Source organism: Pelophylax lessonae, assembly GCF_965119305.1.
Source record: "Pelophylax lessonae genome assembly, chromosome: 2".
NCBI classification, from domain to species: domain Eukaryota; kingdom Metazoa; phylum Chordata; class Amphibia; order Anura; family Ranidae; genus Pelophylax; species Pelophylax lessonae.
Genome location: NC_138769.1, coordinates 212,365,985 through 212,392,909, shown reverse-complemented (window position 1 = coordinate 212,392,909; position 26,925 = coordinate 212,365,985). Strand labels below are relative to the sequence as shown.

At 41.1% G+C, this 26,925-nt stretch overlaps 1 protein-coding gene across 1 annotated transcript in view; it reads left to right on the top strand.

Moving 5' to 3' along the window:
* The window catches only part of LOC309547667 (amine oxidase [flavin-containing]-like), a 171,931-nt gene that overhangs the window by 70,214 nt on the left and 74,792 nt on the right, over positions 1–26,925 (top strand). The window contains exons 2-6 of the mRNA XM_082247562.1: positions 8,053–8,147; positions 12,418–12,555; positions 21,615–21,719; positions 22,402–22,493; positions 25,422–25,563. Of these exons, the coding sequence (XP_082103688.1) occupies positions 8,053–8,147; positions 12,418–12,555; positions 21,615–21,719; positions 22,402–22,493; positions 25,422–25,563 (572 nt within the window). The remainder of the gene's footprint in view (positions 1–8,052; positions 8,148–12,417; positions 12,556–21,614; positions 21,720–22,401; positions 22,494–25,421; positions 25,564–26,925) is intronic.

The following is a 26,925-nucleotide window of genomic DNA, read 5'->3' as shown; positions in this document are numbered from 1 at the left end:
GGGTGGGTGAAATTATTGAGAAAAAACAAATATGGATACATATAAAAGGGAAAATGTTGTATAGAGAAATACAATGAGTAAATTAGGCTGTAAAAGGCTGTAATTCTCACCAACAATGCTGCATTTAGGACACGCAAGCGGATGCAAGTTTTAGTCCAATGTGTGCTCTAATAGCTGGTTCCTTTCAGTCTCTAAGATGGAATCTGAGCTCCCATGATGCATCTGCTTCCTTTTCTTGGACTGAGTGCCGGTTCACATATATGCGATGCAGGAACCCTGTGAAACCACTGCGGGTTCCCGCATCGCATTCAAATCGCAGGCAGTTCACACTGCCATATGTGAATCGCTGGGGGTGTCAATACAGAGTTAACGACACCCCCGGATCAGTTCACATATCACAACGCGAACTGTCAGTTTGGACATGAGTCAGATCGCATAGGGGTGAACCACCATGCAATCCAATTCTGCTGCGGACCCAAAAAAGGAAGGGTCCTGTGTGTGTTGTGTCTGAATTCGATGCAAATTCAGCCATACAATCTGTACAGACATTGCAAGTGATTTTCAGAGCAGTGTGCTCCGAATCAAATGTGATGTCTGTCATCACACTAATGTGAACCAGGGCTGAAGAATGATGGTAGGATTTATTAAAGGTGATGTTTTCTAGTTTCTGCAAAAGTGCAAATCTACCACTGGCTCTATTTTGTGGTCAAATCTGATATTGCAAGCAATCAACTTAAAGTGTAACTAAAGGCAAAACTTTTTTTTTTTAGTTTTGGATAGAGTGGAGACAGATTAGAACACCTGTCAGTTGTTATTGTTGTCTGTGCCCCCGTTAGGGAGATTTATCCTCTCTATTTGTCATGTTTACTATTATCATTGAAAGTAAAAGAAAATCCCAAATTTTGGGTTGTCCCCAGAAAAGTAATAGTGTGAAAAGCTTCCAATGAGGACACCAGTTCTGGTGGCCTTGGGTGCCCTAAGGATCTCTATTATTTGCTGATATTTTCTCTCACTTCCTTCCTTGCTATGGGGCAGGAAGTAAAGCGAAATCTCTGCAATGGGACACAGATAGGGAAAAAAAAATCTGACAGGCAGAACAGTGCAGTAAGGTAGTCAGATTTTGATTAAATATTTTGGGTGAGATACTCCTAAGGGAAATCACATCTGAAGGGATGCAGAAAACAGAAGCAAACAGGAGTGTGCGATCTATATTAAAAAGTTTTATATCTTTATTCAATAAAAAAGGAAGACTTACATCACAGGCAGCAGCCATTTGTCAACATCTAGGGACCGCAGTCCAGGCAGAGAACACGCTAGAAAAAATTGGTCGCACACCACCACAGAATCCAATGAAGAAAAGTTCCTTTATTCACATAAGTGGTACAAGGTAAAGCAGGGTAGGACAGTCCTACCCTGCTGTACCTTGTACCACTTATGTGAATAAAGGAACTTTTCTTCATGGGATTCCGTGGTGGTGTGCGACCATTTTTCTTCTTTCATGCTTCTCCTGGTGGCGAGCCGAGGTTCAGCACCCACCTTGAATCATGAACTTTGACTAGCCTGAGCGGTGTTATCTCTCTTCATTATAAGAGAGCATGCGATACAATCTCATCAATGACGACTGGAGCTTAGAGGATAAACAAATACCGAAAGCAGCATTCCATGTCGCTCAAGAGAGCCGCTGTGAAAATTGTCCATGGTGTAACATGTTTTGAGTAAATACCTCTTTGCCAAACCTCAAAACATGTTACTGCCCCCGCCCCACCCACAGACAGTCTGGTTAGTGGCTCTCTTGGGCAGCGGGGAACACTGCTTACAGCATGTGTTTATCCTTTAAGCTTCAGCCGGCATTGATGAGATTGTACAGCGTGGTGCCTTAATATTTTGCTGACAACTGACTGCTGTGATGTAAGTCTGCATGTTTTATTTAATAAAAGTATAAAACCTTCTAATTGGACCCCATGCTCCTATCTGCTTCTTTTTTCTGCATGTTAGTTAAAGACCAGCCAGGGTCTATATGAGGGGCGTGCAGGATCTGACTCTAAGCATTCAAGACATTTATCTTAGACTATATTACAAATAGAAGCAGCACTTTGCTCTGATTATACTGTGCTCAGACACAAAGGGGTTGATTTACTAAAACTTCAGTTTTAATGTTTGTTACATTACACTAAAAGCAAAGGAAACCATAGGGATTCTCTGGGGTGTAGAAGCTGCCTGCTTTGGGATCCAGATCATTTTTATCAGGAGTCTACAAACTGTGGCCCAAGGGGCAATATTCCTCCCACTGATTTGAGGAAATATTCCTCCCACTGAAACCAACAATGGGGAACTATTTCTTCCACCGATACCAATGATGGGATACTATTCCTAAATAGGGGAATAGGGGCACTACTCCTCCTCCCACTGACCACCAACTGAGGCCTGATTTATTCTCCCTGATGCCGGGCCCGGGACATTTTCTGCCCTTGCTTGCCACAAGCCGGCCCTCCTAAGTTCTGAAGGACAATAAACTGGCCCTTTGTTTGAAAAGTTTGGAGACCCCTCATTTACATTAACAGCAGTACCAGTGAAATAACCCTATGGGTGGGTTTAGTGCTATTTTTTCCCTTTTTCCAATTTCTACATTTTGCAACACGGAAGAATAAGTGTTGACTACTATCTCAAGCATGATGAAAATCATTATTTATGTAATTGCTGCTTTGTGCAGCACTGTAAGGACATTTTGCAGGAAGAGTTTGTCACTACAGCCACAATATTTTTTACCTATAGCTGAGATTTCAATGGAATTAATAAAGGCATTTGGTGCCTCTAAAATATATATAATTAAATAGATAAAACAACTGTGATTTTTTTTATTTTTGCCCTTAAATCTAATGAAGCTTCCTATGGAAGTGGCTATTCTTCAACTAGCAGGCAGTTTTGTCGTTTTTGAGTAGGGATCCTCATCAGATTCATGGCAAATGAAGACACTTCTCTGCAATTAACTTGTGGCCTACTCTGGGACTTACAGTATCTACATCAAAGGCTTCTGAGACATATCTACTTTAATTATACCATACCGTTGATATGTGGTTTTGGTAAAATGCATATAATATTATACAGTATATAATTGATTAGTAATTGCAAATATATCACCATCAAGTAACTCAGGACAAGCAACCCTTTTTTTTTTTTTTCTAGAGAGATAGACTTTATTGAGATTGAGGATCTAGAGCAAGGATATGCAAACTGTGGCTCTCCAGGTGTTGCAAAACTACAAGTCCCATGAGACATAGCAAGACTCTGAAGGCCACAAGCATGACACCCAGAGGCAGAGGCATGATGGGACTAGAGCATGCAAGCAAAGAAGACAGTTATGCGTGTATATTAAGACATGCAGGGGCTGATTTACTAAAACTTGAAAGTGCAAAATCTGGTGCATTTGTCCATGGTAGCCATTAGCTTCTAACTTCAGCTTGTTCAATACGGCTTTGACAAAAAAACCTAGAAGATGATTGGTTTCTATGCAGAGCTGCACCAGATTTTGCACTCTCCAGTTTTAGTAAATCCACCCCACAGTAACAATTTCTTGTATAAAGCAAGCCAAAATATTGTATAACTTCAAAACATAAATAGATACAATGCAATAAAATATTAAAGTGACATGTTCTCTTAAAATAAAGTCATTGGTGCTTTGTTAATAAACGCATATTTGTGCATCAGTCTCATAAATTCATTTTTTCAAAGCAAACACCCAAAAGGTTTTTTTAAGTGCTCTATTTCAATAAAGTGCTTCATATACAAAAGGGCCTTGTGCATAAAGAGGATGAATTCCGGGTTTTATATTCAGTCTGCATTTCAGCCCCCTCCCCTTTACTTGAAATCACTGACCAGCCCTTTTTATTTTAAAACCAGCGCATAGTAGAAACCTCCTATAGATCCTCAGGAAAAAATTTCACATCACCACACCTGCGCAATTTATCTCAAGTAATCGAAAACATCCAAAAAAGGAAGAAGAGAGAAACCTTCATAGCACAATACTGTATGTTTTTTTGTTAAAACTGAAGTGACACTAAACACATACATTAACCACTTGTGGATTGCCCGCCCACAATGTACTGCGGATGGGGGGCCCGGGCAGGCAAAGTGACATACCCTTAAGTCGCTGTCTGCCTCCGGGTTTAGGGTGCAAGCATGCACACCACTCAGCTGACACCCACTGTGATTGTGCATAGTGGGAGTCTGTCTGTCAGCAGATCCCGGCCAATGATTAGCTGTGTCCAAACACAGCCCAGAGCCCTGTGTTGAAAAAACAACACACGGCTCTGTTCAGAGAGAACGATCTCTCTGTTTCTTATCCCTGCAAAGCTAGAATTAGTGCTCTTGCTAAAACATTCGCAATGATACCTCACCCGTGTGGCATGAACACTGTTTACATATGCATGCATGACCTACGTAAACATTTGCTTCTGCGCGTGAGCATGGGGGGTGGGACGTTTTACTTTTTTTTTTTTTATTATTATTTATTTTATTTAATACATTTTATTTTTACATGTCCCTTAAAAAAATTTTATTATCACTTTTATTGTTATCACAAGAAATACAAACATCCCTATAATGTTACTGATAACAATGAAGCAGGGCGGGTCCTCTTTATGGAGACCATATCTCTCCTCTACCCTTGAAAGCATCAGATAAAAAAAAGGAAAAAACAAAACATTGTTCTGGTGCTTTCTAAAAAAAAAAGAAAAAATTGTTTACATCTGCCCTAAACAAGAAGTGACTTCATGACGTCACTCCCCGCTTCCTAGATCATAGAGGTGATAAGAGACGATCTGGTCTCTCTTCGCCTCTATGACCAGCTGCGCGAACGGCCGGATCATTTCCCAGATTCGCAGTTGAGAAGGATAAGCCCGAAAAACACCAGCAAGCGTCAGGCGGGGGGCAACCCCCTCCCACTGCTTCTTAAAGTGATCTAGACCTCCCCGGAACACTTTTAGTAAAAAGAGAATCACCGGCTGAAAATTTTAATACCGAGGTTATGGCTGACAGCTGCAGCCATAGCCCTGGTAAATTAAATAAGTCGGAAACTGCTTCAAACCTGTAATGTAAATGTACATTAGGGGGTCATGAAGGTGATATTATTGCTTCTTGTAGCATCTGTATGTTCCAGGTCTGCAATTTTAGAATTGTAGCTGGTAAGTCTTGCTGATTGACACATGACTTCAGCATTCCTGACCAGGCATACTGTACAAAATATACTTATACACTCTACTTGCTTTAATCCGTTCATCGAGGCCTACATGTTCAGGCCAAGCTTAGCAGTGTCAGCATGCATTGGTTAACTTGATAAATTAATATTACAAATTTTCATACCTATTTAGATTTTATATATTTTGTAGGATATATAGGGCTAATATTTGGTAAACTGTTTTGTAATGGGGATGGTGGTGGTATATATATATATATATATATATATATATATATATATATATATATATATATATATATATATAAATATATATATATATATATATATATAAATATATATGTATATATTAATTTTTCTGGTGTTGGTGGTCATAGCGCCCAACTGTCCCTATTTCGAAGGACTGTCCCTGATTTGTCGCTCATTTTGGTGTGATCTATATAGATGTATATTAAATGCACTATTTATCTTTAAAATAGAGTTTCCCAGTGCTAAACCTTTCATCTGATTTTTAAATTGCTGCCTTTGTAAATGTCAAAAGCCAATATAACGGATTAGAAGTGGTTTAAAAAAAAAAGCACCTGTAGGTTTAAGTAATCTTTTTTTTTTTTTTTTTTTTTTTTTGTATAATTTTCCTTGAAGAGGGCATGTCCTATGCTTACATACTTTTGCTAAAAGTTGTCCCTCATTCCCATCTCAAAAAGTTGGGAGGTATGGTGGTGGTGAGGTGGTGGGGTGGTGGGTTTTTGTTTGTTTTTGCTGACAAATGTACAAAAATGTAGGAAAAAAAACTTTTTACACTTTTTGTATTTTCTAATCCTGGGCAATTACAGTATAAAACTGATGGCACTGCAGGTGCCACTATGTACTGAAGGCTAAACATGTATTACTTTAATGCCTTCACAGCATTAATGTAAAAAATTCCCCAGTACCTGTGCTACCCTGCCCCCCACATACCCAAACACTTGCCTGGTGTCCCATATTAGCTGGGTTCTTCACGATAAGCAAACTTACTGGTTGCAGAAGGAAAGTTAGGGTAGGCATGTGATTGGCTCCTGAAGCTGTCCCTCTGGAAGGAAAGAGTAAAGACATAGTTTGCTAGGTGCTGTACATGTCAATGGATGCACACAGCTTCAAGTGAGTACATGCATAGGTGTATCTTTTGCAGCTGGCTTGACAAAGGAGACACCTGCAAACAGGATCAGTGTGTAGCACTGCAAAAACCTGCTGAGTATACAGAAAAGATCTCATTTTAGGAAAGCAGACAATTAAAAAAAAATAATAATGGGTCATAGCTGACGCATGTTACTTCCCAGCCTGTGACTACAGGTAAATGTAAGTTGTTATCCATGCGCTGACAGAAACATCTGTGTCTCAAAATTTTAACAATGCTTCAGTCATACAGTATATGCATTTGTATGTTCGCATTTGGCCCCTTTCACATGGGGTTTACGATCAGGTCCACCTGACAGTTTTTTGGGCGGACCTGATCAGATGCTCCATGCACCTCTATGCAGCTGCGGATGTCAACGTTGACATGTCTGCTGACACCCACTGCTATCCGATCCGATCCAGTCCGCAAAATCCGGACGGATGGAAACCCTATTTTCCATCCGTCTGGAGGATTGGATTGGATAAAAATGGACGGGCAGTCCGTTTTCATCCGATCTCCCATTGAGGATCTCAGAGGGGATTGGCGGATCGATCCCCGCTGTCCACAGGACAGAATGCCCGTGTGAAAGGACCCTTTGGATCTTTTATCCAAGTGGATACAGGTGAATAAAACCATTCATGGTTTGACATAAGCTGTTCTATTGTGAAATGGTGGGATTTTCTGCGCTAATCGAAAAATGACTAGTGAACCAAATTACAAAGGTGAGCTGCTGCACAAAGGAAACATAGAAAACCCAACGTGATATAAAGTCAAAAAATGTGCTGCGCTGCAAATACATCACCCAAATAAATGGGGAAGTGTTAATATAATAATAGCGTTTAAATGGTGAAATAACATATGTGCATATGATGAAAAAATCTTATAAAGCAAGAACAAAACGTGCACGAAATAAATGTGAAAAGAGTGTTTTAAATCCCAATGAAGTCCATAGCAATAAAGCACAAAGATGGTGTTCAAGAAGATCGACAAAAAGGTCCCAGAGGTTGAATCCGTATGACACTTTATGAGGATAGTGGAGACACCGACATGCAGATCACCAGATATAAAACAAATGGCTGCTTACCAGAGCAAATTGGTCTCTCAACCTAATGAGTCGACCAATTAAGCTTAAATGTAATACCGAGGTTAGCCACCGGATGTCTCCTTACAGACCCAGACACGATATCTACCTCGTATATCCAGACAGTGGAACTTATGTGTAATACCACAATGGGCCACAGGGTGTCTCCTTATGGGCTCATACACGATATCCACATCACGATGTTAGAAGAAAGAAATATATACAGGGACATAGCGTAACTCCATTTGAGAAGGCTTATTCAAATAAAAGCAGGTAGTGCACTCACGTTTTCGCAGAACATCAAGGCATATAATGTAAAAAACCAGGCTAAGAGCGAGCGAACATCTCTTACGGTCTCAGAATCTATTCACATATGTTATTTCACCATTTAAACGCTATTATTATATTAACACTTCCCCATTTATTTGGGTGATTTATTTGCAGTGCAGCACATTTTTTGACTTTATATAAGCTGTTCTATTAGCAGAGTGAAAATGCTAAAACTTACTTTGCTAGAGCCCTCAAATGTTATTTTTCAGGTATATACAAATTTACCTATGCAAAACAGTTATATGTATATTTTATCAACAACATATGATAGTAATGGCTAAATTATATATTTTTCAGGGCTTTCAGCAGCGAAATTGCTAGTAGAATCAGGTTTGAGCGTGGTGGTTCTTGAGGCTCGGGACCGAGTTGGAGGAAGAACATTTACTGTGAAGGTGAGTTATCTGTACAATATGTAAGACTGATTACCTTTGCTTATTCACAAGACAGTCTGTGACCTTTTTAGAAATGGTGATGAACAAACTTCAAAAAACCAACTTCACTGATATAAATGGGGACATTTGGCATATACAGAAATTATAATAAAAATGCTATGTGATGTTAATGTTAAAATTACACCAAGAAAACAGAGTCTTGGAGTTGCCATTCAGTATCACTTAGCATAATTGTGTCAACACTGAGTAAGTTATTAGACATTTTGGGATAATATACACATTTAACACTTTTAGCATCTGTACCGTCATCAATACCAACAACATAGAAAACATTTCAAATTCAGATTCAGAATACTTCAATAACCCCAAAGGGAAATGATTGCGATACAGCTACATTCAACAAAGACAACACAAAATTACAATATTGAACAGTACAAAGCACAATGGCACAATAAAATTACCAATAACCGTAATTTGTATAAAAAAAAACAAATTAAAACTATACTCTAATAAAACATCCATACTAATAAAATACAACATAGAAAAAATAAAACAGACTGAAAACAGAAAATCAAACTACATTACATGTTATCTAACTGTAGCAGAATTCCCAGCCGTTTTGCCAGATATGGGTCTCCCTGGGTCAACGGGTGCAACAAAAGTACCTTTGTGCATGTTTCTCCAAGTGTGAGCACTGAAACAATAACCAGTCCAGTATCTTTGGGTTTTTATATTTATTGAGAACTTGGATAGGAGAAGGTATGAGTGGGATACTCCTTTGGCTCAACTATGCACAATTTACAGGGGACAACTGGAAAAATGCCTGTTGGCGCTGACTTGATGCTGGCTTTACGCCAGTCAGCGCCGGTTAAAGCTGGTTAATGCTGGCCTGTTGCCTGTTGACACCGAACTGACTTCTGATCAACTCCTTGTGACTCAAAGTCCTTTTTTAGCTTCCTTAGGCACTCCTTGCTGAGGTAGCTACTTTATCACTGCTGCACTGCTGAACACTTGTACGCTTCAGGGCCCGCACCGGCACCCTCTTTCACACACTTATCTTCAGGGCTTAGACTCTGGCACCCCCTTTTCTAAGCCTTCTCTACTGGTTAGCTGGCTCCTGGATCCCTCTGACATTTTGGAGTGGTCCCCTCTCCTAAGCAGATCCCTGGGCAGTTTACAGTACTCACGACACTGCTTTCCTTGAAACCTCTGCCCAGCAGCTCCACTCGGTCCACAGCACACTGGATCCCTCTCTGCAGCTCAGCTCAACCTTCTGTCCTTCAGGCCGACCGCCAAGGACACCTTCTCTACCACTGACAGGAGGAGAGACAGCCATCACCCTCCTCCTGGGACTCTGCTTCCCGCCAAAGACGCTGCGTTATACCCTCTCCCAGGGTGCTTTGCAGCAAATTCTGCCCTCTGGGATAGATACAAGCCCTGGTGTGCTATTGGTTAGGTTTCCTCCACTATCCAATAGCAACCCCCAATTGGACACAGTGGGGAGACTCCCCAACACAACAGACACCCTGGAAACACATGACAGCCTGACTGAACAAATAGGCCCCCCTGATAAGCAGACAGGGCCTCCCTTATGGTTTTCCTAGCACCTACCTAGGAGGGTGCTACATCACATTACCCCAAATAATAATTAACATAATACCAACATGCTATAGAAACGACATAAAAATCTTGATCATATACCAGACTAAATCTTCACTTCAGCACTCAAAGAGAAGAATTATATAATTTGATGGCTACAGGCAAAAATGATTTCCTGTGTCGCTCTGTGGTGCATCATGGTTGTAACAATCTGTTACTGATGGTACTCCGCAGACTGACCAGTGTATCGTGGAGCATGTGGGAGGAGTTATCCAAGATTGAACATACCTTGGACAACATTCTCCTCTCCAACACTGTTGTTAAAGACTCCAACTCCAATTCAACAACATCACTGGTCTCTGTTGGTGTCAGCCATCCTAAGCCTGCATTCCCAGCATGCCACTGCATACAGGAGAGTGCTGGCCACCATAGACTCATAAAACATCTTCAGAATCATCTGGAATATGTTAAAATACCTCAGTCTCCTCAGAAAAAAAGAGGCTGCTTTGGCCCTACCTATACAGCACCTCAGTCTTCTTGCTCCAGTCCAGCTTATTATCTATGTGCACCCCCAGATACTTGTAACTCTCTACTATATCCACTCCTTGGTTGGGAACAGGGGTCACTGGTGCCTTTCTCCTTTTTAAATACACAACCACCTCTTTTGTATTTGTCACATTTATATACAGATGATTGTCCTCACACCATGTGACAAAGTTCTCCACCACAGTCCTATACTCTCTTTCCCATCCCTGATACATCCCACTACCACAGAGTCATCGGAAAACTTATGAAGATGGCAAGACTCTGTCTGGTAACTAAAATCAGTGGTATAAACAGTAAAAGAAAGGGCGAGAGAACTGTCCCCTGTGGATCCCCAAAATAGCTGATCACCCTATGACATTCTTTCAAACGTACATACTGTAGTCTTCCTGTCTGGTAGTCTACAATCCACAACACAAGGGAAACATCAACCAGTATCGCTGCCAGTTTTTCACCCAAGAGATCTGACCTGATAATATTAAAAGTACTGGAGAAGTAAAAAAACATGGTGTGCATACATGCAATTTAGCATGAAGATGATAGCATCCTTAACTTCCAGTCTCCGGTAGTAGGCAAACACCAAAGGGTCTAAATATTTATTACCCATGGGCCGTAACTGGTGTAAAACATATATCTCCAAGGCCTGATGTAAAACAAATCCCTCCAAGGTCTTCATAATGTGGGAGGTCAAAGCCACTGGTCTTTAATCTTTAGAGCCACAAGGACATGGGATCTTCAGCACAGAGACAAGGCAGAATGTCTTACACAACACAGGGACCTTTCGTAGACTAGGGCTGAGGTTAAAGACCCATTGAAAAACACCCCCAAGCTTGTCTGCACAAGCCCTAAGCACTCTAGGGCTAACACCATCAGGGACTGCTGATTTTTCTGCCTTAAGTCTCCTCAACTGTCCACTGTCTACTCACCTGATCAGCTGTAGAAGACATCGATGTACTTTTCTGTAATGGAGGAGTAGAGTTGTTCATATAAAAAGAATAACCGCTGAAAGTATCTAATAGGGGGGAATCAGAACACACACACACATACAAATACAAAGCAATCAGCAGTCACTAAGAAAATTGTTAAATGCAGGGGTGGCTCATCCACTGAGGGCGCAAGGGTGCCGCCCCCCCTATCCATGCATCCAGCCCCCTAATCTACATGAGGGGCACTGGACGCATGGATTCCAGGGGATTTTTTTCCATGAAGCACGTGATTAGAGCCAGAGGCTCTAATAGGCTTCAGAAAAGGGTGGGCTCAGGGCGCAGAGCACTGCGCCCGAGCCCACCCAGTTGTATGACAATAGCGAATGAATATTCACTATTATCATGCTGACTCTCCTCCCAGCCAATCAGGAAGTGGGTCATAAGACCCCTTTCCTGATTGGCTAAAAAGAGACATGATTTTACTGGCCATTGGCCAGGAAGAGGGAGGGGACTTCGGGCCGAGGAGACACACAGAGGCGCTCGGGGAAGGAGCAGGTAAGGATGCTGGCTGTCCAACTGGGCAGCCAGCCATCCAGCTATCCGTCACGGGAGGGGGGAGGAAGGAGGGAGGGGGTGTAGAGCAGATTGCAGGCCAGCCACCCAGCCATCCGTCCCGGGGGGTGTTTTCGGTTTGCTGCCGCCCCCCCCCCCCCAATATTTATTCACCAGCCGCCACTGGTTGAATGTTGGATTCTGCACAGTATTGTACTACACATGGGACAATCTGTGAGCTAGACCTGACTAACACTGTGGTTGATTTACTAAAGGCAAGCAGACTGTTCTTATTGCAAGGAGATTATGCAAGGAGCTAAATGAAGCTCTGCGGACTTCCGTCATATAATCATGTTTTTTTTTTCTTTTTCTTTCAAGTGTTTGGGTATTCTTTGCAAAGTGAAATGTCACCTCATTTATTAAGCTCTGGAGAAAAATCTGTTGCAAACTGCAACTTCCCTTGCTTGTGACAAAGGACTGATAAGCTGAACCCAATGCCACTGCAGATTTTTGAAATCTAGCACAGTTAAATTGCTCAGCTCCACTCAAAAGGTTACATGTGTATCATAGGGGGGTATAACAGCATGTTTTTGCATGTTGTACAGGAATATGTTTCATTAAAGCTAAATACTTTCTATATTTTATATTAGAATAGCAAAACGAAATATGTGGATCTTGGCGGTGCCTATGTTGGGCCAACTCAGAACAGAATCCTACGAATTGCCAAAGAATTTGGAGTAGAAACCTATAAAGTAAATGAAGTTCAGCGTCTCATTCATTATGTTAAGGTAAGATGTTAAAATGTAACAATTGTCATCATGCACATCATCACATATTCAAAACACACAGCAGAAGCAAGCTATCTGCCATTTGGGCTGCTTTGTCTGATTTAAACCCCTGATTTAAGTGTTAGGCCATTCATATATAACCACCATACCTTCTCTTTAGCCTAACCCCTTTAAATGAATCCTTAACCTGAACCTTCATTTTTAAAACTGCCAACTACCACGCCTATGCACACTTTATTATTATTTACCATATACAGTATATTATTATAGTTTACGCAGCACTTGAAAAGGAATAGGGAGACAGTGCAGTTACAATACAATTCAAAGCCAGAGGTTTAAGAGAGCTCCGTGAGCTTCGTGTTCGAGTCGAACCATAAGTTCGACTCGAACACTGCCTGTTTGCCCGTTCGCCGAATGGCGAACAAATGGGCTTCTTCGTGGGAACTTTGAGTCCCCACATTCATAATTATTTAATAGGTTTTATTTAATATCCATAATTAATATTAATCATCCGCTGGCCAGGGAAGCAAACCCACAGCCTCTCATTTGCAAGCCTGTTATTCTAGCACCTACACCACTGAGCCAGCTGTTTTCCCTAGAACTCTCTCTGCTTAACTAACTTCTATCTGAGTTTGACAGCTCTTTTATGGGGCTCTGACTTCACCAGCGCCCCATAATCCACTGCTCAGGTACAGTGAATAAATTACTGATGTCACGTCAGAAGGGGTGGGGACAGTTAATAGGTTTTAATTAAAACCCATAATTAATATTGATCACCCGCTGGCCAGGGTATTCTAACCCCCAGCCTCTCAATTGCTAGCCCGTTATGCTACCAGCTACGCCACCAAGCCAGCTGATTAACCTAAGACTCTCTCTTCCTAACTAACTTTTATCTGAGTTTGACAGCTCTTTTATAGGGCTCTGACGTCACCAGCGCCCCATAATCTATTGCTCATGTAGAGTGAATAAATTACTGATGTCAGTAATTTATTCATTGTACCTGAGCAGGGAATTTTTAGGGGCTGGTGACATCAGAGCCCTATAAAAGAGCTGTCAAACTCAGATAGAAGTTAGTTAGGCAGAGAGAGTCTTTGGTTAGTCAGCTGGCTCAGTGGTGTAGCTGGTAGAATAACAGGCTTGCAAGTTAGGGGCTATGGGTTTGATTCTCCTCTGGCTAGTGTGTGATTAATAGTCACTTACATTTAAGCCTTTAAAATTAAGACTTGTGATTGTTCGTATGTTCGCTAGAACGTTTCCCCTGTTCGAGATGTTCTTGTGCGAACCGTAACAGGGGGGTGTTCGGCTCATCACTAGTTAAAGAGGTTGTAAACCCCTGAATTTTTTCTTTTAAAAAAAAAATAACACCTGAAAGAAAAACACATCATGAGCTAGAATGCATCGCATACTAGCTCATTATGAAATACTTACCTAAGAACGAAGCCCCGAAGTGCCGACCACTCACCACTCTCATGGGTGACATGTCGTGTCGCCCTTCTTCCGGGTTTGTGGCATCCGGCCATCTGATTGGCTGGAGCCACAATGAAGTCACTCCCGCGCATTCGCGTGGGAGCCGACGGTAATGACATGGGGCTCTGAAGGAACGGCACGAGCGGCCGTTCCTTCAGAGCGCATGTGCCAGTGATGTCACTGGCTGCATGCAAAGTAAATATCTCCTAAACGATACATGTTTAGGAGATATTTACAGTACCTTAATATAGGCTTACCTATAGGTACAAGTTGCAGAGGAGGGTTTACCTACTCTTTAAGAGGGCCGTGCTCAAGAGAGCTTCCACTCTATAAGGGAAGCACATGATGCAAAAGGTAATAACTGTGTGAGGATGAGTTTTTAAAGAGTAACTCCACTTTTGTTGAGAAAAAAAACATTCCCCTCTGGGTGATCAATGCACATTGCAGGGGTTTTAACGAACTTTGTTTCAGATTCCTACTTTTTGCTATGCTGAAGAAATAGCTGTTGTTTGTCTGTGTCCATGTGCAGGGCTTTAATGAGGAAACCTACAGGGTCTGCATCTCCCTGTTTTTTATCAATTACATTTTAGGAGGTTATGTGACATCCACACTGATATGTCAGTTAGTAAATTGGTGATGCGCAGAGACTGAGAGGCGAGATTAATTTGCATGTCATCAGCATAGAGATGGTATTGGACACCAAGGAATAATATCAACTGACCAAGGGAGGAGGTGTGGATAGAGAATAGAAGAGGTCTGAGGACATAGCCTTGGGAGACCCCTTGCAGAGAGGGTAAGAGGAGAGGAAGAGATAGAATTGTAGGTGACACTGAAGGAGTGCTTAGAAAGCTAGGAGAAAAAACTTGGAAAGAGCAAAGTTTTGGAGGCAAAGGGAGTGGACATAGGCGTGCGCACAGGGTGTGCCAGGTGTGCCTGGGCACACCTTAATCATCCTATGTGGTGCAGATTCCCCCTGTTTAGACCCTAAAAATATTGTAAAAAAATCATAAAAATAAATAGAACTAAAAAATAATTAAAAAAAATAATAATAAAAAAACTACAGTCACCATCCACTGCCCTCCTGACACCAATCTCTACCTACAGACACTGTCAGTATATATACACATGCACACACACATATGTGTTTGAGCTTTGGGGTGCACACCCTAATGCCATAGGCTGTGCACACCTATGGGAGTGGAGTCTTTTGAAGAGACACAGGTGGTCAAATATGTCAAAGGCTGAAAGGTCTAATAGAGCAATAAGGAGTGGCCATTTGTTTTAGCCTTTTGTATGTTGTTAGTAAAATTCATTTTCTGTGCATTGTTGAGGACAATTGCTAGATTGTAAGGGTCAAGAATGTTGTAAAGTAGCAGCACAGAGGGTCGTAGGTGTTCTAGAAATTGGATGTAAACGAGAGGAAGGAGATGAGTCTTAGGTTGTTCAGACTGGTGGGGTCCAGTGAGAGCTTTTTAAGTATTGGGGTGATCGGTGCATTTTTTTGGAAGGAAAGGAAAAATGCCAGTTAAGAGGGAGAGATTGAAGATGTAAGAAAGGGTAGAATAAAGCAAGAGGGTGACCGGAGTAGTTGTGTAGGAATGGCGTTCAGGGAGCAGCGGGTGAGGCGGATATCAGAGAAGTTTAGCAACCTCCTCTGTAGTGACAAGGTCAAAACAGGAGAATATTGAATGTGTTGGTAGACATGCTATGGTAAGTTAAAAAAAATATACTCCTCCGCTGCCCTAATCATGCGGAATATATGAGCTGCGTGCGAACACTTCAATGTTTTTCCACATTTAAGGTGTGTTTATGTGAAATGATGCCATGCTGCTCTCACGCTAACCTACACTGTGCAGATAAATATACAAATGTGTGAAGTTAATAAATACATTGCTTAAATAATTCATTACCCAACAAATGCATATAAAAAACAATCAATCCACAATTTGTATGACTCAATATACTGTATAAACGATATTGTCAAAAGTATTGCCTTTAAACGCGCATAAACTTTAATTACATCCCTGTCTTAAGCCTCGTACACACGCAACGATTATCGGCCGACCGATCGGCCGTCTTTTGTCCAGTGTTGTTGTGTTGGTTGAAATGTGCTCTAGACTGCACACTAATTTTCTCGGCCAAAAACAACCAACTTCAGAAGTGATGTCATGTGCTGGTTTACTTTCCGTGTGTGTTTTTTCTTCTCTGAGCATGCCCAGTCTTGCTCATCTGATTTTTGTCTGCCGAAATCTGTACTGACTGATGGAAAATCGGCCGTTGTGTTGACGGCCAACAAAAATTTTATAGCATGCACACCAGATTTTGTTCGGCCGAAAAGTCACAGTCGGTTGTCGAAAGCATTATACTAACAAGCTGAAAATCGGCCGATCGGACGTTGGCCGAAAATTCGCGGCCAACTATTGATATGTGTGTACGAGGCATAAGTCCGTAGAGTTCAATATTGAGTTGGCCCACCCTTTGCAGCTATAACAGCCTCAACTCTTCTGGGAAGCCTGTCCACAAGGTTTAGGAGTGTGTCTATGGGAATGTTTGACCATTCTTTAAGAAACGCATTTATGAGGTTAGGCATTGATGTTGGAGGAGAAGGCCTAGCTCACAGTCTCCACTCTAATTCATCCCGAAGGTGTTCTATTGGGTTGAGGTCAGGACTGTGTGAAGGCCAGTCAAAGTCCTCTACCCCAAACCCGCTCATCCATGTCCACCCCTCTATAGGGTTAAATAACTGCCGCTCTTCTCACATTCTTCAGTTCTGATTCACCTGTATTCAAGCAACGAGATATATTCCCCTTTAAGGGGGATGTAACCTCCCCTTCCAATCAGGCCAATAATATAGTGCTCAAACTGTCAAAGAAAGACTCTGTTGCTCAGTATTCCTTTGGTGACTGTTTAAGTGTGTGCTTTCAGCCAGTATACTACAGAGAACATGCGAACACTATGGCATCTATTGAGGGCGCCACCCAGCCCTGTTAGATTCACTCCCCCAGAGAACTGAATGATTCTCTTCACTCAGTTTTCTCACTATACATGCCCTTACCACATGTGGTCAGCTGTCATGAGCTCAGGAGCTACTCCATCTGCTCCTAGTTGTGGACAAAATAGCATTGAGGGGTTTTACACATATGTCAAGGTGCACAACGATCTTAATTATACAGAGCATCCTAAAGTACTTCAGTCCATTTAGCTACAAAATAAACATGACATAAAATTGGCACTGTTGCTGGGATAACTATAAAAACTATCCCTTCAAAGAAGAGAGTTCATACTTATCTGCCTTGCTGCCTGCACCACCAATCTTTGCTGCATTGCAAACATGCCATTATTGGAGAATGTTCAGCATCCGACTTCCAGAACTGTAAAATTGTAATCTTACTCTTAAAAGGAAAATAAAAAGGCGTCAAATGAATCAAAGTCTCAGCAGATAAGGGTATAAAGAAAAGTATAGCAGATCAAAGTGAAAAGGAGCTGACAAGTGCTCTAGGGGAAAAAAGTCATAAATTGAAAAGAGCAATAGGCCATATTTATCCCTAGAAGCAAGCAAAATGAATAGGAGGGGTCATAGCTCCATCTAGTGGTAATCTATTTTGACGTTTTATTTTGCCACAGTGTAGATATAAACCATTTCATTTTACACTATCAGCAAATCAAAATGAATTTACGCTAAGAAATCAATAGCAAGTGAGAACAGACAGCGTAAGGATAATATGTACACAAAGCCTTTTTCAATAGACTTGGCAAAAAGGTGAGGGATAAATCATTAGCTGCCTCAAAGTAAACAGGGATCTGTTCCCTTGCAGAAAATTCAGATGTTCTAGCCTATGAAATTTAGACATTGCTAAATGTATCAAAACATTTCCTATAAAAGTGAACCTGTCATGTCCACCAAGGTGTATGTGCTAGTATTATTGGTAAATTACTGACACGTTTCAGTTCTTGTGCTTTACCAGTGTAAAGTGGACTAGTAAATGCTCAGGTTTTTGACTACTGAATGGGAGTGAGACAAAAATTAAAGTGGAGCAAAACCACTGGCTGGTTGGGAGGGGCTTTGTTATAATTAGGGTTGCCATCTGTCCAAGATTCATCCGGACAGTCTGGGTTTTGAATCATGTGTCTGGGTTTCAGTCTGGAAAAAGTAACAGTGCATGTTGTACGCTGATAAATACGGTATATACATATATATATATACACATATATATAATTCAGCCCCCTTAAGTTAATACTTTGTAGTGCCACCTTTTGCTGCGATTACAGCTGTAAGTCGCTTGGGGTATGTCTCTATCAGTTTTGCACATCGAGAGACTGAAATTTTTGCCCATTCCTCCTTGCAAAACAGCTCAAGCTCAGTGGGGTTGGATGGAGAGCATTTGTGAACAGCAGTTTTCAGTTCTTTCCACAGATTCTCGATTGGATTCAGGTCTGGACTTTGACTTGGCCATTCTAACACCTGGATATGTTTATTTGTGAACCATTTCATTGTAGATTTTGCTTTATGTTTTGGATCATTGTCTTGTTGGAAGAACAATCTCCGTCCCAGTCTCAGGTCTTTTGCAGACTCCATCAGGTTTTCTTCCAGAATGGTCCTGATTTTGTCTCAATCCATCTTCCCATCAATTTTAACCATCTTCCCTGTCCCTGCTGAAGAAAAGCAGGCCCAAACCATGATGTTGCCACCACCATGTTTGACAGTGGGGATGGTGTGTTCAGGGTGATGAGCTGTGTTGCTTTTACGCCAAACATAACATTTGCATTGTTGCCAAAAAGTTTGATTTTGGTTTCATCTGACCAGAGCACCTTCTTCCACATGTTTGGTGTGTCTCCCAGGTGGCTTGTGGCAAACTTTAAACGACACTTTTTATGGATATCTTTAAGAAATGGCTTTCTTCTTGCCACTCTTCCATAAAGGCCAGATTTGTGCAGTATACGACTGATTGTTGTCCTATGGACAGAGTCTCCCACCTCAGCTGTAGATCTCTGCAGTTCATCCAGAGTGATCATGGGCCTCTTGGCTGCATCTCTGATCAGTCTTCTCCTTGTATTAGCTGAAAGTTTAGAGGGAAGGCCAGGTCTTCCTAGATTTGCAGTGGTCTGATACTCCTTCCATTTCAATATTATCGCTTGCACAGTGCTCCTTGGGATGTTTAAAGCTTGGGAAATCTGTTTGTATCCAAATCCGGCTTTAAACTTCTCAACAACAGTATCTCAGACCTTCCTGGTGTGTTCCTTGTTCTTCATGATGCTCTCTGCGCTTTAAACGGACCTCTGAGACTATCACAATGCAGGTGCATTTATACGGAGACTTGATTACACACAGGTGGATTCTATTTATCATCATTTAGGTCAACATTGGATCATTCAGAGATCCTCACTGAACTTCTGGAGAGAGTTTGCTGCACTGAAAGTAAAGGGGTTGAATAATTTTGCACGCCCAATTTTTCAGTTTTTTATTTGTTAACAAAGTTTGAAATATCCAATAAATTTCGTTCCACTTCATGATTGCGTCCCACTTGTTGTTAATTCTTCACAAAAAATTACAGTTTTATATCTTTATGTTTATGTTTGAAGCCTGAAATGTGGCAAAAGGTCGAAAAGTTCAAGGGGGCCGAATACTTTCGCAAGGCACTGTATATATATATATATATATATATATATATATATATATATATATATGAAATAAAAAGCATCAGTGCTTATGGATAAAATCACACTTACTTAGACAGGCAGTAGAAGAGATGACACCTCCTCGGTCAGCTCCACACGGCTTCTACAAGTGGCTGTGTGGCTGTGCGGTGAAGGAGAGAATGAATGCAGATTTCAAATTCCTTCTGCACTCCCGTGCAGTCGTGGGCGGCGCCGAGTACATAGAGCAGAGCAGAGCAGGGGGCGGGGCGGGACTCGGGAGCTGCATCCATCGCATCGGCATCGGGGATGTGCAATGTCTCAGAGAGAGACATTGATCAGCGGTGTCTCTGGGGGCCGTATGAAAGTAAAGGACGGGCCGCAACTGGCCCGCAGGCCAGACTTTGGACATGACTGCTCTAAGTGCACTAAAATAATAGCCTTCTATTTGGATAAAGTTTCTCTTTTGAACGTTTTTCTGATAGTGTAATGAAAACTCGCGTATGAGCAAGAATAGAAGAGATACTATAATCTATGAAGTATGGTAAAATTAGCAATGGCAACTTATATGTGGTTTGTTCCAGATTCCAGCAAATTATATGGATTTCTGAACATGCATATCCATGCCTCACATACCTGTTTGTTCTTCCTATATTAATGTGACTTACTTGTGAATTATAAGGACTGCTATAATTTTTGCTTAAATATGTATATGTTAGAGACATGATATGCACTTTTATAATACACTATATTGTCGAAAGTTTTGGGACACCTGCCTTTTCACGCACATGAACTTTAATGGCATCCCAGTCTTAGTCCATAGGGTTCAATGTTATGTTGGCCCACCCTTTGCAGCTATAACGGCTTCAACTCTTCTGAGAAGGCTGTTCACAAGGTTTAGTAGTGTGTCTATGGGTATGTTTGACCATTCTTTCAGAAGCCCATTTGTGCGGTCAGGCACTGATGTGGACAAGAAGGCCTGCCTCGCAGTCTCTGTTCTAATTAATCCCTAAGGTGTTCTTTTGGGTTGAGGTTAGGACTCTGTGCAGGCCAGTCAAGTTCCTGCACCCCAAACTCGCTCATCTGTGTCTTTATGGACCTTGCTTTGTGCACTGGTGCACACTCATGTTGGAACAGGAAGGGGCCATCCCAAAACTGTTTCCACAAAGTTGGGATTGTGACGTTTTCCAAAATGTCTTGGTATGCTGATTCCATTAAGAGTTCCCTTCCCTGGAACTAAGGGTGAAGCCCAACCTCTGAAAAAATATTCCACACCATAATCCTCCCTCCACCAAATGATTTGGACCAGTGCACAATGCAAGGTCCATAAAGACATGGATGAGCGAGTTTAGGGTGGAGAAACTTGACCGGCCTACACAGAGTCCTGACCTCAACCCGATAGAATACCTTTGGGATAAATTAGAGCAGAGACTGCGTGCCAGGCCTTCTAGTCCAACATCAGTGCCTGACCTCACAAATGCGCTTCTAGAAGAATGGTTAAACATTCCCATAGACACACTGCTAAACCTTGTGGACAGCCTTTCCAGAAGAGTTAAAGGTGTTATAGCTGCAAAGGGTGAACCAACTCAGTACTGAACCCTACGGACTAAGACTCGGATGCCATTAAAGTTCATATGTGTGAAGGTGTCCCAATACTTTTGACAATACAGTGTATATCCCGCCTATAATATATACATCTTTAACTCTTTAACGAAGAAAGACAACATTTAAAATGAATGTGAAGAATCGCACACACAACTATAATATATATATATATATATATATATATATATATATATATATATATACACATTTGCATACACTAACTGTATACACATTGACACTGGTACATTGCAGCAGATTCAGTCATACCATCTTTTGTGAACACTGTTTCGCTAAATAGAAGCTGTCTGTTATGATTACATTAATTATTGTCTTTGTCATTTACAATCACTTAGGGTAAATCATATGCCTTTAAAGGTGCATTCCCTCCTATGTGGAACCCAATTGTTTATATGGATTACAACAATCTATGGAGGACCATGGATGAAATGGGAAAAGAGGTAACATGTCATTAGGAGGCAAGCCTTAGCATGTAATGAACTAAAGCCTACTTATAAATAAATAAATAAATAATTATACAGTTTTAATGTAACCAAAGAATTATAAAATGGTGCTTATAACATTTTTTTAGTGGAATGCAAAATTAAAAGTAAAGTGAATTGTTCATTTTTCAGTATAGAGCAAAACGTGTATCAATGGAAATTTGATTTTCTGTGGGAACTGCAGAGTATACTCAAATACTGTCTGTAAAGAAACAAAATTGATGCACATAGTTGGTTGTATATGGGGCATGCTCAAGATTAAATGTTTCCTTATGGGTTGAGTAGAGACTGAGTGTTAATTTGATATCTCAGAAAGTCTTTAAGCCGCTTATAGGAGAGCATTTTCAAAAAGGAAGTGCTTCGCCTTCCCAGTACAGGTAAAAAATATAGTAGCTAAGTATTGTATGGTGGATCCTTCAACAAATATATTGAACTGACTCCAGCTGGCAGTCAATCTCAGTCTTACACAGCAAAACCAGGATTGGGGTTAAATTATAAACCACCATTGTGGGCACAAACCCTGACCCATTCTACAGTATCTACTCATTATTTTTATGTACGTGGTCTAATTGTGTTGCTTGCATCACCTCCATTTTTTAGAATACATTTTCATGTTAATTTGACTTACTATATGCCACAGATTCCTTATGAAGCTCCATGGATGGCACCACATGCTGAAGAGTGGGATAAGATGACAATGAAAGAACTTATTGACAAGTTGTGCTGGACCACGTAAGACCTTCCAAAACTTAAGCCTAGTACACACGCAACGATTATCGGCCAACCGATCATCCGTCTTTTGTCCAGAGTGGTGTTTTGTTGGTTGGAATGTGCCTAGACTGCACACGAATTTTCTCGCCCAACAAAATTCTACTTCAGAAGTGATGTCATGTGTTGGTTTGATTTCTTTGAGTTCTTTCTTCTCTGAGCATGCCCAGACTTGCTCATTAGATTTTTCCCTGTCGAAATCTGTACTGACTGCACGAAAATCGGCCGTGTTTTGACGGCGGACAAATATTTTATAGCCTGCACACCAGATTTTTTTCGGAAGTCGGTTGTCGGAAGCATCATACTAACAAGCCGAAAATCGGCACATCGGTCGTCGGACGAAAATTCCCTGCCGATTTTCAACGCGTGTGTACGGTGCATTAGGCTGTAATCACATGCCATCTTATAATTATAAAGTTTTGGGTTGAAGTAAAGGTAATGTGCAAGTGACAGCTCTGTGATCCTTTGCTGGGCATGCTGCTGCATAATTGGGCTCTCACAACTATTTCCCACCAAACACACACTTCTGTGAGTTCCAGTCTGCAGGGTGAAAGGTAGTCAGTAAATCAGCATAGACTTCTGAGGACCGACTACTTCAAAACAAACAGAAAAATAGAGCCCAGGGGCTAGAAGTGCTTAGACATCAGGAGAACAGCAAATAAAGTCCAGGTTTTAAAAAAGTATACCCAGTGAAGAATGTCAGAGTGGTAAGTGTAACTTTTTATTACTTTTACATTGTAAGCTCCCTAAGCGCAAGGATAGATGTATAAGTACAATATACTTATATGTAAAGCGCTGGATAAAATTGTCAGCGCTATATAAGTACACGTAATGATAAAAATAAATAAATAACACTGCTCCAAAGCTTATTGCCCACAAAACATTTGATAGAGTTATTCTTTAACCACATGCCGACCGCCGACTGCATATATATACTGCGGCAGGCTGGCTCGGCTGCACGAATCGATGTATTGGTACGTCGGTTCGTGGGAGCGGGGCTAGGGGTAGCCCGCCGCCAGTGGCGCGCTCCCACCTCCCACTAGGCAGCAGGTATGCTGATCCATGGGTGGCTGCAATTGCTGCCGAGCACCCGCGATCGCTCCCCGCTGAGAGAGAAGGATGGGCAGCTGTTGTAAACACAGCTGACCATTGTTTTCTCTGAAATGATCACAGAGCGCTTGTGATCCTTCTATATAGGGTCTGAGGTGTCTATGGTCATTTCACAAGTCCCTCCCCTATACAGTTAGAAAACGCTCCTCTAGGCTCATACTTAACCCTTTAATCACCCCTAGGTTAACCCCTTCCCTGCTAGTGCCATTAGTACAGTAACATAGTGCATATTTTTAGCACTGATTACTGTAGTAATGTCACTGGCCCCCCAAAATTGTAAAAAATGTCAGTTAGGGGTCCGATCTGTCCGCCGCAATGTCGCAGTCCCGCTAAAAATCGCAGATCGCCGCCAATACTAGTAAAAAAATAAATAAAGAAAAATGACATAAATATTTCCCCGTTTGTAGACGCAATAACTTTTGCGCAAACCAATCAAGATACGCTTATTGTGATTTTTTTTTTTTTTACCAGAAATATGTAGCAGAAAACAAATTGGCTTATAGTGCAAAAAGTAAAAATCGCACAGGTGATCAATTACCACCAAAAGAAAGCTCTATTTGTGGGAAAAAAAGAGATCAATTTTATTTGGGTACAGCGTCACACGACCGCGCAATTGTCCCTTAAAGTAACGCAGTGCGGAATTGCCAGAAATGGCCTGGTCATTAAGGGGGTAAATGCTTCCGGTCCAGAAATGGTTAAGCTGTACAGGCGACACAGGGCTAGAACCTATTTTGCTTCCCCTAGATAGGGGCTAGTTGTCTAATGTTAAACCCAAAACTTTTTTTTTAAATTCTGGATAGAATAAGGCATGTTTATAACCCTTGTTGAGTAGGAGGAAACCTGTCCAAAAGGAAACAGGACTAATTCACAACAGATACATTGGGGCTACGTTTGGAGCTATTACCAGTGCAGCCCCAATGCATAGAATAGACAAAATGCCTTGTTCCCAATTATGTCAATTCACACCACAGCGCTGATGTGTAGCACCAGCAGTACCAGCAAGTCGTACCAGTCAGCAGGACCGGCCATCAGTACCAGCCAGCAGAACCTGCCAGTAGTACCCTCCAGAAGTACCCACCAGCAGTACCTGCCAGTAGTACCAGCCAGCAGTATTCGCCAGTAGTACCAGCCAACAGTACCCACCAACAGTACCAGAATGTACTGCATGCAAACTTGTCAAAAACTGTCACAACAAAGATGTGTGAAAAAAGTAATCCGTGTTATGAGCGAAATCTGTGAATTTGCACTGTGTCTCCCAGTGCACACCAGCCACCATGTGATTAGTATAGCTCAATCATTTGAATGACCCCTAAAGGTTTATCCCTCTATTGCTGTTCATGTGGAAACTCAAAATCAAATTTACCATAATCTTAAGCCATGTTGCAATGATCACCAGGGCACATAGAGTGTGTGAATTCCTCATTAAGGACATATAATACAGTAAAAGCCTAACAGAGGGTATTACTCTATATCCAAATAAAAATAGTTTTTTTTTATTTCAGAAACTTTTACCAGCTATTAATGATAGGATCAAGAACCGCTGTTATGTTTTGGGGTAGTGCAATACTTTTTTTTTTTTAATTTTGATCCACATTTATTTGCTTCTTTGGTAAATAGAGATAGAGTTACCTATAAAATTGAGCTTTGATATGTTCCTATGTGAATGTACACTTCATTAAAAAAAAGTTTTTTTATGTACAGCGAGTTTATAATTCATGGGTTGATTAAATAAAGCTGTCATGTACTTAGTGTAACTTGCTTCTTTCTATTATTACATTACAGTACAGCAAAGAAATTTGCAACACTTTTTGTGAATGTAAATGTGACATCCGAGCCTCATGAGGTCTCAGCTCTTTGGTTCCTATGGTATGTAAAACAGTGTGGAGGAACAACAAGAATTTTCTCAACTTCTAATGGTGGCCAGGTAAACTGAAATTCTTTTTTGCAACATTTAGGAATAGGCTATGATATGACAAAATTCTGATATTATACATGGTACTAGCTATATGTATTCTTCTGGCCAGGACAAAAATACTTTCAATGTTACCTAATGGATTTTTAAGCCAAAAATACTTTTTTTTTTTTTTTGGTTGAGTATAAAGCATTAGAACCTCATTGGGGGGATTTCCCCTCCCTTCCTGTTCCATTGGCAAGGGGTCAGAGGGAAAGGAAGCAATCTGGACAATCTTCAGTGGGGACAGACAGGGCAGGAGCAAGGTTGAGGCAGGTGAGACTTCTATTTGGAACATGGGGGATGATTTACAAAAACGGGATAATGCAAAATCTGGTCCAATAATTCATGGTAGCCAATCAGCTTTTAACTTCCACTTGTTCAATTAAGCTTTGCCAAAAAAAAACCTGGGAGCTGATTGATTTCTATGGAGAGCTGCACCAGATTTTACACTCTCCAGTTTTAGTAAATCAACCCCACTGTGCTCGAGGTTGATACCTGGTCTATGTCTGCTGTAGTGATGAAGAGGCCAGCAGATGGAACCACAGAGTTCAGCGGTGGACCAGTCACCCCACACACCTGAAAGTATGTTGGAGGCTTAAGATTCTGTGATGACCGTATGTCTTTGATACAGTGAAGTTGAAGATTGACATCTGCTTGGATATAATACCTCTTTATTTGCAGGGGGCCTAATTTGTTTTTTTTTTCTTTTCTTTTCTTTTTTGGAGGGGTGCACTGTAACATTTTTCTAATATCAACTGTATAATTCGATTTGGATGATGTAGGGAAGAATAACTCACTCTTTTTTGTACACTGAACTAAGGTGTTTGGAATTACAAATGTGTACTGTTATCATCAGAGCAACCTGGAGCAATTTCTTCTCATTTCCTGTGTCCCTGGGACATTACCAAAGGGAATTTTCCTCAACAGGACACAGAGAGCAAAAAACTTGACGGGGGTCTTAACCATTCCCTACTCTAAGCAACACTGTAAAAATGTTTTGGCTTAATATTTGCTTTCAGAACGAATTGCATCATGCACAAATAATTGGTTCTATGGAGTTTGTACAACCTCTTCGTTTTCATTGGTTTATTGTGGATATCGTGGTTTCCTCCTGTAATCAATTTATTCTGATAGGCTAATTGGTTTCCAGTTGAACTGGTCTTTTTATGTGTGTCTGTATGACACTCGCTTGCAAGCTCTTTTACGGGAAAGAACCAATGTGAATGGCAAAGGCAGATCTTTTTGGACTTTGTAAAGAGAATCCGTAAATTAGTGTTACAACCAATATGGGGCAAACAAGGAGGTAACCTACAGACCAAGATCCAATGATGC